This window comes from Ammospiza nelsoni, chromosome 8 (assembly GCF_027579445.1).
Source record: "Ammospiza nelsoni isolate bAmmNel1 chromosome 8, bAmmNel1.pri, whole genome shotgun sequence".
Classification (NCBI taxonomy): domain Eukaryota; kingdom Metazoa; phylum Chordata; class Aves; order Passeriformes; family Passerellidae; genus Ammospiza; species Ammospiza nelsoni.
The window spans coordinates 28,602,105-28,617,751 of NC_080640.1; the positions used below are offsets into that span (position 1 = coordinate 28,602,105).

The following is a 15,647-nucleotide window of genomic DNA, read 5'->3' on the forward strand; positions in this document are numbered from 1 at the left end:
AAGGGGTAAGAACCTGACAGGAGCTCAGACACAAGATTCACAAGATCAAGGGTGAAAAGGACAGGCATAAAAAAAGCACCCTATCAATCTGCCATTTCTCACTGGCATTGGGGTGGAAAGAGTGGTTTTGTTCTACCTTCATTTATGAAGGTGAGCTTTGATCACTAGAATGTCTTATTACCAGAACTGTCTGGAAAAAAACAAACCCCACAGGTAATAAACTGCTTCAGTGTATTAATTTATAAATCCACACACATCAGTCGTATCAGGAAGTGGAAATTCCAGATGTGCCCATTAACCATGTTGAGTTTGGGTTGGGTTTTTTTCTTTCTTGCTTGAAGTCCCCATATTTTTGGGTTTTTTATGAATAGTAGTTAAATTTTTACTGTCCCCATCAAGTCAGAATAATTAAAAGGATTCTTTATATAGGATTTTAATCTCAACCCCTGAAGGACTTGTGTATTCCCCCCTGCCAACTATTTGGAAGCTTGGAGAACATTTACATAAATGCTGTGCCCTTAATGGAGCTTCTCCAGCCATGCTGCACCAACTCAGTTACACCCAGCACAATATTAATATTTAAACAAGAAATTCATAAACTCTGGAGACTAATGTGGAGCATGAATACACCAGGCTTCTGTTTGCCAAATGAGTACATTCATTATTCATTTGCAATTTTAAAGTACAAATATACACATTGGGCCCAGTCCAATTGCTCTAATTTGTGTTCCTCTTTTGTAAACTCACTGTTGTTTCTGTAAGGACTTAAGTTTGGGCTCCTTTTGGAAGCAGAAGGCTTAAGCAGGATTATGGCCAGGTATAACATGGAGAGATTTACAGGATGAACCACTGTGTCATCAGTTCCTTCTTTAGGATGAGTTAACATTTCTCTGTCTTGCACTCCCTTTTTTCTTGGGATGGACTCAGTTTCTCCGCAATAAACAAGGCTGCTTGTAAAACCTGGTTGACTGAGCAATAGCCTTTGCTGCATACAGCAATCCTAAGAGATTATTCATCACTTACCAAACATCAACACCCTCAGCTCACAGGCCAGACAAGCAATATTTTTAGTCCTTTGTCTTCTTTTTCAGCTTCTTTCATTAGCTTAGACATTTGTTCCTGAATCCACCTCTACCAGCTGTTAACTCCTTACCAGAAGGAGCACTGCACAAGCTATTCAGGAAGATGAATGGCTCTCACACCACTCATTGAGTCCTCCTTTCCCTTATTAGCAGCCTGGGTTTGAGTGCCCAGTTCTCATTCCAGCCTAAAACAGATCTAAACTATAGACTGGGAGGAGACAGCTGGCTCCAAATATCAATGTCTCATCAGCAGATATCCAGGGGTGGCAACAGGTGTGCATTCCAAATACAGAGAATACACTTTTAGTTTTCTCTTCAGCCAGCTTCCACAATGACTTTCAATTAATTTTGTGAAATAATCACTTCCTGCCTGTTCAGTTACTTCTGCTGCTACCAGAAACTGCATTATTGGGGTGACAGTAAGGGGAGCCAGGTTCCCCCACAGCTAAATCCATGCATGTGATCCTAGGAAGAGCAGAGCTACTGAGGTGTATTCTGCACTTCCCCACAAGTGCCTCATAATCAGCTGTAGTACAAATCCCAGGAGAACACTCACTGTGAATAACAAACAAGTAAAACTTGACCGTCAGGGATTAGCTACTGGTTTTCTTGAGTGAGTCTAAAACTTCCAAAGCTGCTTTGCCACAAAGTGCAGGCTAAAAAGTCCACACAAGTGCCCTGCCTTGGCTTTATCCAGGACATCTGCCAAGGTTCCCTGCCGCCACAGGCTTGCTGCAAATTTACAGAAACAATGAGTCAAAGTGTGAGGAAGCAAACAGCTGGCTGGCTGGAGTCCTCATGCACTCATGCAAGAATTGCTCGCGGAGACCAGAACTAAAAATCTCTTTACCAAGATGAAGCATAACAAAGTACCCATGGAAATCTAAGTAAGATCAGTTGGATCTCTGATAAAAGCATTCTCCTAAGCATTTACAGATACTGGGAGAGCAAAACCAGTTTTCCTTGATCCTCTAACTAGATTTGCAATATAATAACTGTGCTAAGCCTTGTAATTTTTGTGTTACAATAACAACAGCTACAAATCATAAAGTATGTGCACTTTAGGCTCATAATGTACAAAGTTTAATATTCTGTTTTTGTGGTCCCAAGGCCCAAGATTATTCCATGCTCTAACTACAGAATATTCCTACTCACAAATAAAAGTGCCAAAATATTGAGATAGGTGATAATCACAGACAGAATTTACACTTGAATATAAGTAGGTAAGAAATCTAAAGCAAAATGACTCATAAACAACTTTGTTTAGTCATTTAGTGTCAAAGAAGGAAGAAGTAATTTCACAAAAATGCAGATTGCCAGAATACATGAAGAACAGTTTTAACACCTGCAATGAATTTATGCCATGTGAGGAGCTGCCATTACCTCCAGAAGGTTAATTCCAGCAATTGCACGGAGCACACATTTCTGCAGATTAGATCTAAAAGCAGCTTTTTCATAACCTTCACATTTACACTGAACAACTATAGCAAGTACTACCCAACATGTCCCAATTTCCTTCACTCTGGCTGCCAAATGTTTCATAATGTGCCAGATAATTGCATTAATTCTTGCTCTGAAAGACATAAAGGATATTTATGACTTTTTCCCCTGTGTCAGCAATATGATTTGCCACAGCTGACTACCTTGAATTTTGCTGCTGTACAGGACAATACCAATGATTTATTCTGAATCATTGAAGGGCTCAGGTCACTCAGCAGGAAGTGGTATAGAGCAATCTCACTGACAGTGCCAGTTTCAAGGCTCTCCTCTCTGCCCAACCTCCAAAAAGGTGATTTTTCATAACCCTAGGAGGTAACTCAACAAGCACACACCATGGTGTTAAATGTTTTACAAAAAAAACACCCAGATTTACTGGGTTGTCTCCCGGAGCTAGCGAGATCAGAATGACTGTGAAGAGGTGAAGATAGCATTTGTAGGGCAGACATACTTCTATTTATGGTAGCTGTTTTCCTGACAGGTCACTGGCAGAGAAACCCTGTGCTGATTGCTTTCAAGGCTTCTCAGACAGGTCATTGCCACAAGTGCTCAGTTTAGCTCTGAATGTACCTTAAAACCAGGCAAAGGCACATGTTCAGAAGTAGCTGGGCCATGTCCCAGAAGAGTGGGATATTTAAAACTGAAGCAGCTCATCAATCAATAAGGGAGCATACTGGATCCTTATGTGCAGATACAGCAATCACTGGGCACACATTGGGAAAATTTGGGAATGGAGATAAAGGAACAAAGTCTTCTTGCATGCATGTGCATGCATAGAAGCCCCAGGTGAGAGCAAATGTCACCTGATGGCACAATAGGGTCAGTCAGTGAAGTCCTTTTTGAGTTAATGTGAGGAATAGATTCTTGGTGAAGGGATAGATTCTTGATGAAGGCCTTTTAGCATCAGCCAATGCTCATAAGTATCACCACACAACTAATCCAAACACTGATAAATAAACCTCATTTGTCTCCACTCATTTATTAACTTTAGTATTCAGATATTAAGGAACTTGGGGTCTGTTTGCAAAGCTGCTCTGTTGCACTGCTGAATATCCTCCATGGTGAGGTTTTTTTCCCAGAGGACAGAGTGGCATAGTTCCAACCACACCACATCTTGTTAGATTCACTTCCCTTGCTGTGCTTTTGTTTAAGATATAAACTTGTATCACATCCAAAGGTCAAATTCTGGTAGACCTGGCAATAAACCCAGAGAGCAGGAAAACAGAGACCACATATAGACACCTATGAAACAGCAGCAAGGCTTAAAAGTTCATTTCCACAAAAGAAAGCCTCTCATTGATACTGGGCACCAATTTTGCTGAATATATACTTTTAAAATTAACTTGGCTTGCCATAAAACACCCAACTGAATAACAAGGCTATTTTACTGCATAGAAGATATTAACTGCTAATAGATACATTTAGTAAAGTGTCATTGCCTTACAGTTCATATTAACCTGGCATGGCTGTGATCCACTAGAACAAAGATTTACAAGTTGTAACAGGTATAAGTATTTTAACATCCTGCACTGTCAACAGTGAAAGGGAAAATTCTCCATTATCTGATCACACCAGGCTGTTCCTTCTTATCACCTTGACTTGCATGGCATGTTGTCCCACCTCTCATTTTTAGCTTCCAGTTTTGTGCCCACTCACCACCACCCCACACATGACTTCTCTAGCTCCAGCCAAGCACTCACTGCTCAGCTTGGATGCCAACTTGAATTTTAGTGGCAAGGGCAGAATGAGTTGCTTCTCTTTCTTGATAACAGGGATTCATTTCTCTGATATAAAATGCTGTTACAAGGCCAAAGTGGGGGTGAGCTTTTCAGAACCAAATCCAGCTAAGTAGCCCCCACAGCCAGCACTTTTTTTGGCTCAGAAAAGAGAAGTAGTTGTCATTAAACAGCTCTCTATCCCTCATGTCTCTTCATATGGTTTCTCACTTGAGGCTTGCCCTGTCTAGTCAGTGGCCAACAGAATGAAAGGGATCAGCCAGATCAGAACCTGCCACATCTGCCCACAATACACCATATAAACACTGAACTTACAAAATGCTCCACTGCCTATTGGACCCAGAGTTACGACAGAAAGCCTCCCTGTGAGGTGTGACCTTGTTGTGCTGTTTGAGGCAGCTGAGCAGAGAGGACTCACTTGAACAGAGCAGGTCCAAACACGATGGCCAGGTTTTCCAGAGTCATGAAATTCACTGCACTGTAGGTTGCCACCTTTAACAGGAAAGCAGACAGGAACTGAAGAAGGTTTTGATGGGCTTTGGGCAGGCAGCTGAGCAATTGTCTCAGGTTCTCTATGCATTCTGTTGTGTTGATTTTGTGCTCTGGAGGAAAAAAAAAAACAACCCCAAACTTGTAACATAGATATTCCTAATACAAACACAATTTCATCACAGATACTAGATACAAGTAAGAAGGAAGATTTTAAAATATGTTAGAACAAACAGAAGAATAAATACGTCCCCAACAAGTATTTTGTACACTAAATTTTGACATATGCTTTTCACTTATGAATGTTTAAGAACCATGGATTTTTCCAGATATTGAGTTTTACACTCACTGTTTCTGATATTTTCCTCTTAAGGCAGAATCATCCAGCACTTGCTGCTTTCGTAATGAAATTGCAGTCAGGAGTCATGTACCTGAATCCTCAAAGCTGCCTTGAAAGACAGTGCAAGGTTGCCAGCCTTGACTCTCCCAAGAGATTTTACACATGCTGTATGATTCTCATTAGGAGGAATGAGAAATTGCAGCCTTTCAGCCCCACATCATCTTCATTTCCTGACTAATTGGTAGCTCTCAGACTCAAAACATCTTTGCTCTATAAATATGCAACTGCAGTTACACAAGAGATGCTTAAAATTCTAAATTGGGGATACTTAACATTTTCTTGGTTCTTATTCTTCAAAGAAGGGTAACAAGGCAGAAAATGGGTTCACAAACAACTCCATTTGATCAGCAGTTCCCTATCAGTAGGATAAAATCTCCTGGTTACTAGGATTGAGATGACAGTACTGCTCAATAATTGGCAGCTGATGCTCAAATTTGCCATAGATCACCAGGACACATCTGTGTAGCTTTGACATTGCTTATGAGCAAATCATGCCCTTGAGGGTAATTTTAGCCCTAAAAAACACATTCTGCACAGGCCAGGGCCCATGGTGCTCAACTGATTAATGAGCAAAATGAAAAACGGGATGAAGAGGAAAAAATAACTTTAAAAAATAACAGCAAGGCTGTCCAGGGTAGGAAAAACAAGGTGCTCACAAAAGCCCCATAGGTTGTTCTGCTCATGAAACTGCTTCCTTTCTCTTTCTTTGTAAACTCCTACAGGGCACTTTGAACAGAAGCAGCCCCCAAAGTAACCCACAAATGCATTTATTTGTCTCCAAACACCTGAAATTAGCTACCAAAATCACTGGGCAGGCTGAGAACAGAGCTCAGCCACTGCAGGCATGAGTGGGGAGCAGGCAGAGGGCTGTTGGGGTGCTCTTTGCATGCTGCTCCACACACTGCCGTCCAAGATTACAAGAGGACTGGAAAAATAAATGCTAACTAAAAACACAGCTCTAAATAAGAACAGTGATGTGCAGAAAAACCTCTTTTAACAGGGAAGGTTAAATAAAAAAAGAGGCTTCAGCTTGGAAAAGAGAGAAGTGAGGCAGTGGCTATATAAAGACACAAGCAGCATTATGGTGGTGGTTGCATTAAAACTAAAAATATTATCTCAGTAAATAGTATGGTATACAATTTAAAAAAGAAAGCATGCAGAGGAAGAGCTTTCTCAAAGAAAACAGGATAGGATTGCAGGATTCATTGCCACAGGAAGGAAGGGAACCCAAAAGACTTAATGAATTTTAAAAAGACTGCAGACAAGTTTGTAGATGCCTGGTCCCTCCAAAGCAATTAAACATCAGCTCCAGGTTAAGGAAACACAAAACCTTGTTTATAGAAAGTGTAATGAACACATTATCTGTCACTGTCAGAGAATGGACAGAAGCTTGGAAGGTGCCCGTTCTGTACCTTGGAAAGTTTTTAGCAAGCCAGAGCAAATATTGTCTGGAAAAACAGCCACTGGTAGTTCTTTCAGAAAGAGCTTCAGGAGACTGGCCACAGAATCAACATCTCCATCGTTAATAAGGTCTACTTTTTCCCCTTGATTGTACTTCTGCCTCAATTCCTTGATTTTATTTGCTGAGCCACCAACCCGAAATATACCAACACGCTCCAGACCTGTGTGAGAAATGCAGAACAGTGAGCAGTGCTTGTTACTTTACCACATCTTTGTGATGAGAACTGGAGTTCAAAAAGCAAGAGCTCCTTTAAGAAAGCACAATAATTGTAAATAAGGATTTTCCAGCATTTACAGCTGAAAAGTAAAGCTTAAACAAAGACTATCAGTTTCCAGAAGACAAGCAGGAAAAATATGAACTTACCAAATACCTCCAGGTACTCCACCATCTGTGCCACAAGAGAAGGAACCCCACATTGCTTTGCATCCTCTACAAGGGTTTCCAGAGGAACACCAAATGTGCTTCCTTCTCTGCTGAACTGTAGCTCTGGTGAAACTTTATTTGTTGTGTGCCTAACTTGTATAGAGGAGAATGATTGCTGGGGAATAAAAACAGGCATGTGGTAAACGGTGACTGGCTTTTGTTATTTTAACCTCCAAAGATCTACTACTTGGGCAAAATCACTGTCTTCTTTGTAGCATCTTAGTACAGGTTTTATTTCTACTGTATATTCTTGCTAATATTCTTCTGTAGAGCTGAGGTGAGACCTGTGATGGGGTAAACTCCAGTAAAGCCTCCTCACCCTACAGTCGGGGAAAATGGGCCTTGTGTTGAGGCAGATGGGCTGTTCAGGACAGTGAGGGGTCACTAGCCCTCAAAAGAGCCCCAAAAGTCAGGAAAAAGCTGACCCCCTGCTGGTGCACAGCCTTCCAACTCTATGAAACTTGTGAATTTCTACTTAATTCCTGAGGATAAAAAATGCAAGATTATGAAGGAACCTGAAGTGAAATTTAGGCGTCAGCCATGGTGCACGCCTCGGAAGTGGTTCCTTTCTGCTTACCCAGTTATTCCAAATTTTTTACCCCAACAACTGGTGCAAAAGCATCAAAAAAATCACAAAAAACTTGCACTTTTCATCCTGTCTGACGAAGGAAGCTGTTTTTCAATCCTACAGGGCGTGGGCTGGGGCGTCTGTGGGCTCTGGCAGGGCCCTGTCCCTGAGGGCGGCTGAGGGGCTCTGTGAGGACGGGGCTGCCCCGGGCGGGCACAGCAGCACTGCAACCCCTCAGGGCCACCTGGGGCTGTTTAAAAACATCTTTCCAAATGGATGCTTAGATACATTTAAAAATAAATATAATAACTATATATTTAATAATAATATTCCTCAGGAGTATTTTAAAAAATGGGGAAATTCTGCCCGGCACTGTGAAAGGAGTTCTGGCTGCCCTGCCCTCTTTCCCACCTCCCCGAAGCCCCTTGCTTGCCATGGCCCACAGTAATTGCTGCATTCCATCCTCATACCTACCAGGCAAGGAGAGCACAAGTCCAAACCTGGATTTACCATTGCTGCACTAGGACTATTTAAACAGTACTTAAAGGGGATTTTAATTTTTTTTTTCTTTTTTTTTGTAGCATTATCTCAAACCGGCCTCTTTTTCAATGTTTTTTATTACTATGTTTTCAGAAGGAAAAGGGAAAGATTTTCCTATGGGTTTGAAGGTGATCTGCCTTAGTGAAGCTGTTTTTCACACACTCTGCCTGCAGCAGAGCCATGAGCTGGAGCTCCAGGCCAGCCCTGCTGCCATGGCAAAAGCACACACAGCACTCAAAACACCCCAGGCCATTTTGCTTTTTCAATACATAGGAAAGCTTAGGCTGTGATGTTAGTGTTACAGCATGAATAGTTATCTAAAAAGAACAAATATCAGCATGTGCCAAACATATTTTACAGCATTTTTGTATATAAGCTATGAGGTGTTACAAAAAGCCTCTAAAATACCTGTGCACCATGACTATAAATCCCTCCCTTTCCCCTCCCAGATGCAGCAGAGCCTTCTCAGAAAGAAGGAAGGAGTGAAGCAGCCAGATTTAAGTTCACTTACACAGATGGAAAGGGAGGCGCCCGCTCCCATGTTAGGCTGCAGCAGAGTGCCAGGGTTTCAGCTGTGCTGCTCCAAGACACCATCACCTTTCTTCCCCTGCACAGAGCCGTGCAGCCTGGCCAGAGCTCACTGCAGCCATGGGGCTGTTCCTCTGCAATTAACTTATCATAGCATAATTGCTAGGCATCACCTTAATCAGTGGTTTCCCTCCAGAGCCGGTGGAAGGTAGAAATTAACTCGTAGTAAAAGAGGACTCCTTGCAGCCAGCACTTCCCTGTGGAGGCACCTTGCACAAGCTGAGGGCTGAGTTACCACCAGGAGATGTTTCCATGGCACCTACCACACACAATGCCACAGCTTTCCAAGCCACACTGATCCTGGGCTTGATATTTGCTCTTGAGTGGGTTTCTGCAGTGCAGGTTTGCAGATATTCCTACTGCCCTGCTGTCCCTCCTGCCTGCTACAGCAGCATGGAAAATACTATGAGGTAGCCCTCTATATACACACTAAAGCCACTTTTTTATATAACACATACACAATCATTTTGGCCAACACATGGGCAAGGACCCATCCAATTATTTTAAAATATGAAGATGCAATTAAGCCTAACACCCTTTATAATTGTTTCGGATATAAAGCCTTGTCATGGGAAATAAGTCATAAAGAAACAGTGTTGCAGTAAAATCTATCTGGGGGAGATTTTTACACAAACTTGGTAGGTACACATGAAACAAAAGCAGAACACACAAGGCACAAAAAAGTAGAGGTGCTGAGCCAGACCCCCTCGGTGGAGCACTGGAAAAGCAGGAGTTACTCCAACACCACACTGGTACAGCACAGACAGCAAAGATAGTTCCCTCTACCTTAGCAGAAAGAATACCACTTAAAAACTAGTGCAGAATTTTAGCCCACTTACCTCTTCACAAGATCCCTTATAGATAAGGTTTGAAAAGTGCTATGGCTTAGGGCTTCCTTCCTCTACCTATAGAGCTGGCCTCAGAAAAATCCACGTCCTCCTCACCACTCCTCAGCCTGACGGGTCTCTGCAAACAAGCTCCACCTGTGCCCATCACCACAGCTGTGGCTATTTATCCTGTTAAAAATGCTGTGCCCATCACCACAGCTGTGGCTATTTAACCTCTTAAAAATGCTGTGCCCACCACCACAGCTGAAGCCATTTATCCTGTTAGAAATGCTGTGCCCATCACCTCAGCTGTGGCCATTTAGCCTGTTAGAAACGCTGTGCCTACCACCACAGCTGAAGTTATTTAGCCTGTTAAACTTTCTGTGCCCATCACCACAGCTGTGGCTGCTCAGCCTGTTCAAGCTGCTGGGCCTACAGGAGGTCCTGGTGCTGATGGTGCTGTACCCAACACTGCTAAATACGAGTGACAAAAGAGAGAAGCAAGTGTGAGTGCCCTGTCACAGCAGTGTGATGCTCTGTGCTCATGGCTAAGGGCACAGGGGGCATTTTGGTGTGACATCCCCTCCCTGCTGCACTCAGCTCCTCTGGCCTGCAGCCTCCCTGCCCTCAAACCCTTAATTGCTGTTTGCGGGAGCACCAGCAGCTCCTCCACTTTCGCTGGATCCCTTTGGGACAGACCAAAGCACTCAGAGTCACCTTAGCCGTGCCTGTGAGCCTGCAGAGAACTGCACTCTGCAGAGAAACATATCACAAAGAGGCCTGTGCAAAGACTACAAAATGAAACAAAAAATGTTCAACTCTCTAACTCTTTGCTACCTGCCCCACAGTACATATTTCTAATTCACATTCTGATTTTCCATCTTACTAGGTGCCACAGGAGCCATCCTGCTGACATATCACTCCTCCCTGCTTCAGCTCAGCGTGTAAACTGTAGGCAAACACCTTTCAAACAACAAATTCTCCACCTGAGCAGCAAACACAAAATTTATCTGTCGACTCATAACAAGGCAGCAGCCACTGCAACCAACCCCTTGGTCTCGCCTGCTCCTGTGACTCCAGCTATTGAAGAATTCGCTTCCAAGTGCTGCCTGCCAGCTCGGGCAGGGCTCCCGGAGGATGCAGCAGCTAGAGGGCACACGAGCCTTGCAGAGAGGGGGTCCTGCAAGCCCCACTGCAGGCAGGCAAGGAGCCCGACCCTGGGCAGGGTTTTCCTTTCACACCAAGCAGCTCCGAGCATCCCTCCGGATGATTTCTCCTCGCATCGCAGCTGTACAAAAGAGGAGGAGGCTGCAGGCAGCGCAAATTAAACATATAACTGCTCACACTGTGTAGCTGAAATTCCAACCCTTCCTCCACAACCTCTGGATCAAAGTCAGCCCCTGCAGGACTTCAGCTGTATGAAAAGGATGTGTGGTGCTTTGAGGAGCCACCCTGGCTTCAAGGGGCACGTCTAAATGAAAAGCAAAACTTTTGGTCTCGCAGCACCCTGCTGCCCAGGGGAAGGCTTGTGAGGCAAGGCAGTGCCCCAGCCTGGCTGTGTGAGGGGCTGGCCGAGCACCAGGGGCTGCCTTTGTACTCTCTCCACTGGGGCCACTCCTCCAGCTGCTGAATGGGCCACTTGTGAGGGTTGCTGATGTTTCAAAAGGACAGAGAAAGGATAAACACGAAAGGAAAACAGAAAAGTTTAGTTTTGCTTCTCAGAGAACCAGGTTTTTACAGCAGCGTTTGGAACAGCAGGATCCCTGTGGGAGAGGGCAGAGGTAAATCCACTGTCAGCAGCAGTAAAAAACAATAGCAGCAAGAAAAATAATTAACCGAGGCTTCATGGTTCATTGAAGTTTTCCTTCAAAGCTGCAAGCAGCCTGCTCTGTAACTTGGTGATCTGTGTCTCAGCTTCAGGAGTCTCCAAGCATCCAGGCAAGGAGGAAAGCAAGCCCAGGAGCTGAGCAGGGAGTGCGTGCCCCCAGGGATGTGGCGTGGACAGTCCTGCACGGCCCACACCCAGCTGGAGAGGCTCTGCTGGCTCTGGATTGGCAGCAAGCACTGGGGCAAGCAGCGCTGCTGATGGCAGCTGCAGGCTTTGGGGAGGCACTGTCGTGCTGTGATACATCAGTTGCACCACCTCAGCCTTGAGAACCCTTGGGAGCTAAGCCCATAAAAGCATCCCTGAATGATCACGAAGAACAGTCTGGGATGATACACATGGAGATTCTGTCAGACAAACCTGTATTACTGGCTTTCAAAGCAGGTTTTCATCTCACACACAGCATTTGTATATTTTATCCCAATCCACCAGGAGCCACTGTAAACAGTAAACGTGGTAAATCCTGGAAATTTGCACATTTTATGGACCTGATAGATAAACTATAGGGCTTCTCAAGCAAAAGGCAAAAATAGAAATAAGAGCTACAACCAAGACAGAAAGTAGACATGGAAAAATGCATTTCATATTAGGTAATCATTGGCAAGAAATGAGGCATCTCTCTCTCTTGATTACTACAGTATCAATATAAGTTTTCCTACATTTTAGCTGGTAAAAGTCATAGCAGAGACGTAAGGACTGGTTGCCACACATCCTTCATCACAACAATCTGATTGCCAACCGTGCCTACTCGCCAAGTTAAATTATCAGCAAGGAAGAGTTGCTGTCCTGACAAGAAAGCAGCTCTCCCCTGCTGCTACTTGCACTGCTTTTTGCTGTGCCCATGGTAAGGGCACACAGGCCACAACACCTCCTGCCAGGCGAGCCCCTGTCAGCCCAGCAGCGTCCCCTCTGGCTTGATTCCTGCTCACAGCTGCTCAGGTGGCCTTCTCTGGAAATGCCAGAAGACAGAGAAGGGTGTGCCTGCAGAGCCAGGGCCAGCCAGGCATGGGGGAGCTGCCCCTTCTCCACCACCAGGCACACACGAGTGCAGAGCTGTGCCTGAGCACATATCCCTGAGTCACAGCAAGGCTCCTTCCACTGGAGACACTGCACCTGGCAGCCTGGGAGCTGCTTCTCTCTATCTGAGCCCATCTCTGGCAGGGGGTGTGTTGGTGTCCCCAGGTGGCTCAGCTGAGCTGGTTTCCAGGCAGCTGAACTACAGGCATGTGGAGAACTGCCCAATGAAACAGTGGGAGGCAAATGCTCAGACTGCTTGCTGGCCCTATTTTCTTTTTTTTTTTTTTTTTTGTCTTCCCAGCCCATTAAACCTTCTAGCATCATCTTTTTTTTTAAAGGCTTTTGAAAAGCCTGCAGAAAGCTGCACAATTCCTTGGCAGTTTTGTGGAACTGAAAGTGACTGGCAGGCGACAGATCAATAAAAGCCAATATTCCTCTCTTGGAGTGAAATGTCATGAAGGTTATTTTGGAGCCAGCCTCTCTCTGCTTCCTGTTTTGAATCTCATTTTCTTCCTCTAATCTCCACCTGGCACTTAAACCTCTTCATTTTCTTGATGCTGTTCCAGGGAAAACAAGTCAGCATTCAAAGTGCAGTATTGCTTCATTATCTAAAGGCGCTATCATGCTGTTGCTGCTAAAGAGCAGAACACCAGCAAAAATCGCCACAAGCTGAAAACTATTGTAGTGAGGCAAGTAGAGCTCTTTTTCAGGCCCTGCAAATTATTTGAACTCTGTGTTTCTATTATATTTCTGTCTATATCATGAAATTGGCTGATTCCAGGTTAATTCCTCCAAGAAACAGAAAGATGAAAAACGCAAAGGAACACAGAATTTTTGCAATCATGGTTTGCTCCTTGCTCCTTGACAATTTGATGGCAGCAAATTGTCTGCTCATTTTCAAAGGGAATTTGAAATGTTGGATTAGTTTCAGCAAAAGTTGCAAGCACCAGGCCAGTTTCTGCATCCCAAATCATCCTCCCAGGAAGGCAGACCTCCCAGAGGCTCCATATACAAACTGCTGCTGGTTTCTGACAGCTCCCCACAGCTGAAGGGAGACTCAGCTTCCAGCTTCAGCTCCGGACAGCTCATGGGGTATTAATCTCTTGCTGAAGCAATTATCTCTGGCACCATATGCCACCATTTTTCATAAATGATACAGTTTCAACACAAAATTGCCTCTTTGAAGAGCTGTAAAGAAGTAAGACGGGATTAGTCCTTGCCTCCTCTCCAGCTCTAGCTTGCACAGCACCTGAGGTGGGGATAAAAAAAAGAAAATAAAAAGGAGGAGTACACTCAGCAAAGGCATCCTCTTGCACCATGGACACTGCCCTAGCCCATATAAAAGTCAGGCATAGGCAGTTTTTCCTTTGTAGTTCTCCAATGGCAAAGAACCACTCCTTACTGGTTCATTTCAAGAGTTGCTCCTATTATGTTCAATAAACTCTGCTTTATGCAGTCTTGTGATACTACTTCTTGAACAAAATTAGAGAAAACTCAAAGAAAGACTCTCAAAATGCAGACCTTTCCCCCCCAGAGGAGCTGAGATGCCAGCAGCATCTCCATCAATCTTCCCAGTTTCAGATATGATAAAACCCTATTTGGAGTTATTCAGTATGTCATATGAAAATTCAGGTCTCCTGTTTCTAAAGCAACAAGGTAATGGTCTGCTCAGGGGGAATCTCTTCTTCCCATCTCCCTCTCCCAGGAATCTTTTTGGTAGCTAAAATTCCTACACCCAGAAGAGTGACTTCTTAATCATTTCATATCATGGATACACCAGGAAGGAACCAGATTGTCAAACCTACTCTCACAAATATATTTTTTGTTCCCTACTTGTTCCCAGTACCTCCACATGACTCTGTTTAACTTGAAGCAAATGTTATTTAATTAAGCATTTTTCTGATCTCTTGCACAACCTTGCACAAAGCATTTATTGTAATTCACAGAATCTGAGAATACTACTCCAGATGATTTCAGTTATCCCAATTTGGGAAGATGGTCCCCCAAGTAATGCAGGGAAACAGCCACTCCAACCCAGGGACATTTTAATTAAAAAGCAAAGTAATTGGATTCCAATGAAAGGCAGCATGACCTAATCCAACCTGATATGCCTCTCACATATCAAAATTTAAAGTTAGAACCACAAAACCCCACACAATTTAGATACAATCTGTAAATACAGAGTTGGTCAGAGCACTGGCCATTTACAGAACAGGGTGTAGGTATTCATCTTGTTACTCAGCTGCATCTAGTCTCTGCTGTTAATCACTGAAAACGTGTTTACTTTTCAACATGAGCTCTGTGTGACACAGGAAAGGAGAAAAAAGGTTGGGCAGATAATTTTGCAGCCTGCAACGAAAGAAACAAGGGAGGAAAAGACATTAATTTGAATTAAGTGAAATTGAGTTTGCAAGTTTAACTGTGACCAGGTAAGATTAAGGTTGGAGCCAAAGGCAGAGGAGAGGAGCGTTTGCACAGGGCCACGGCTGCACAGCAGCTCCCACAGGAACTGCCCTGAGTCCTTCCCAGCCATGCAGCACACTGCAGCATGGTGTGCCAGCAGTTACACCTGAGCTCACACCACAGAAACATCCAGCTGCTCTTGGGGAAATAAAAGAAAAAAGCATTTTCAGAGGTGCTGTGGGTGCATTTACAGCAACACGCCCACAACAATGCAGCTGGATGCCTTAAGCAAGCACTTTGACTGGCAGGAAACACAAAACTATGGCCTGGAAAGCCACTGTACCCAACCCCTGTACAGCAGCATGGGGACTCAGTCAGAAATGGGCTCAGGGCTCACTGAGGCACACAGTGAGCCCCTGAGCATTCCATGGTGCTCCTTGCTGCACACCAAGTGAGCAGACTGGAGTGGGCTGCATGTTCAGCTTCACGCTCCAGCCATGTGCTCTCCTCCCCCTAAAAACTGCAGCAAACACAGCACAACACCTGCACCTGACACAGGAGAGCCAGGAGAAGAAAGCACAGCAGGGAGAGCTGCAGAATCTGCCCTGTCTCAGCTCCTCTTTATCAGACATGCATAAGACTCCTTTTCCTCAGCAGATGACGCCTTGAGCATCTGCAGAGTAGAGAAATCTGTGTACATACCAGTCATATTTTATTCTCTTTATATAGC

The 15,647-nt window shown here is 44.2% G+C and overlaps 1 protein-coding gene across 2 annotated transcripts; it reads right to left on the reverse strand.

Moving 5' to 3' along the window:
• Positions 1–2,916: 2,916 nt before the first annotated feature.
• LOC132076040 (rho GTPase-activating protein gacY-like) lies at positions 2,917–9,847 on the reverse strand. Of its 2 annotated transcripts, none has more exons than XM_059476917.1 (5): positions 9,625–9,847; positions 7,030–7,204; positions 6,617–6,826; positions 4,734–4,917; positions 2,917–3,773 (listed from the first exon to the last, which is right to left on the reverse strand). In XM_059476917.1, the coding sequence occupies exons 2-5, from the start codon at positions 7,052–7,054 to the stop codon at positions 3,758–3,760; spliced, it is 435 nt and encodes a 144-aa protein (XP_059332900.1). In that variant the 5' UTR covers positions 7,055–7,204; positions 9,625–9,847; the 3' UTR covers positions 2,917–3,757. The 2 variants fall into 2 exon arrangements, with proteins under 2 accessions (XP_059332900.1, XP_059332899.1); XM_059476916.1 differs by lacking the exon at positions 9,625–9,847 and adding an exon at positions 8,709–8,763.
• Positions 9,848–15,647: the final 5,800 nt, after the last annotated feature.

Bases quoted from the DNA above. Each gene is read 5' to 3' on its own strand.
- LOC132076040 (XM_059476916.1), bottom strand. From the start codon at position 8,738: ATGGGAGCGGGCGCCTCCCTTTCCATCTGT. The intron at 7,205-8,708 runs GTAAGTGAACTT...TTTATTCCCCAG, and splicing joins GCGCCTCCCTTTCCATCTGT to CAATCATTCTCCTCTATACA. The intron at 4,918-6,616 runs GTACAGAACGGG...TTTTTCCTCCAG, and splicing joins CTTGCTAAAAACTTTCCAAG to AGCACAAAATCAACACAACA.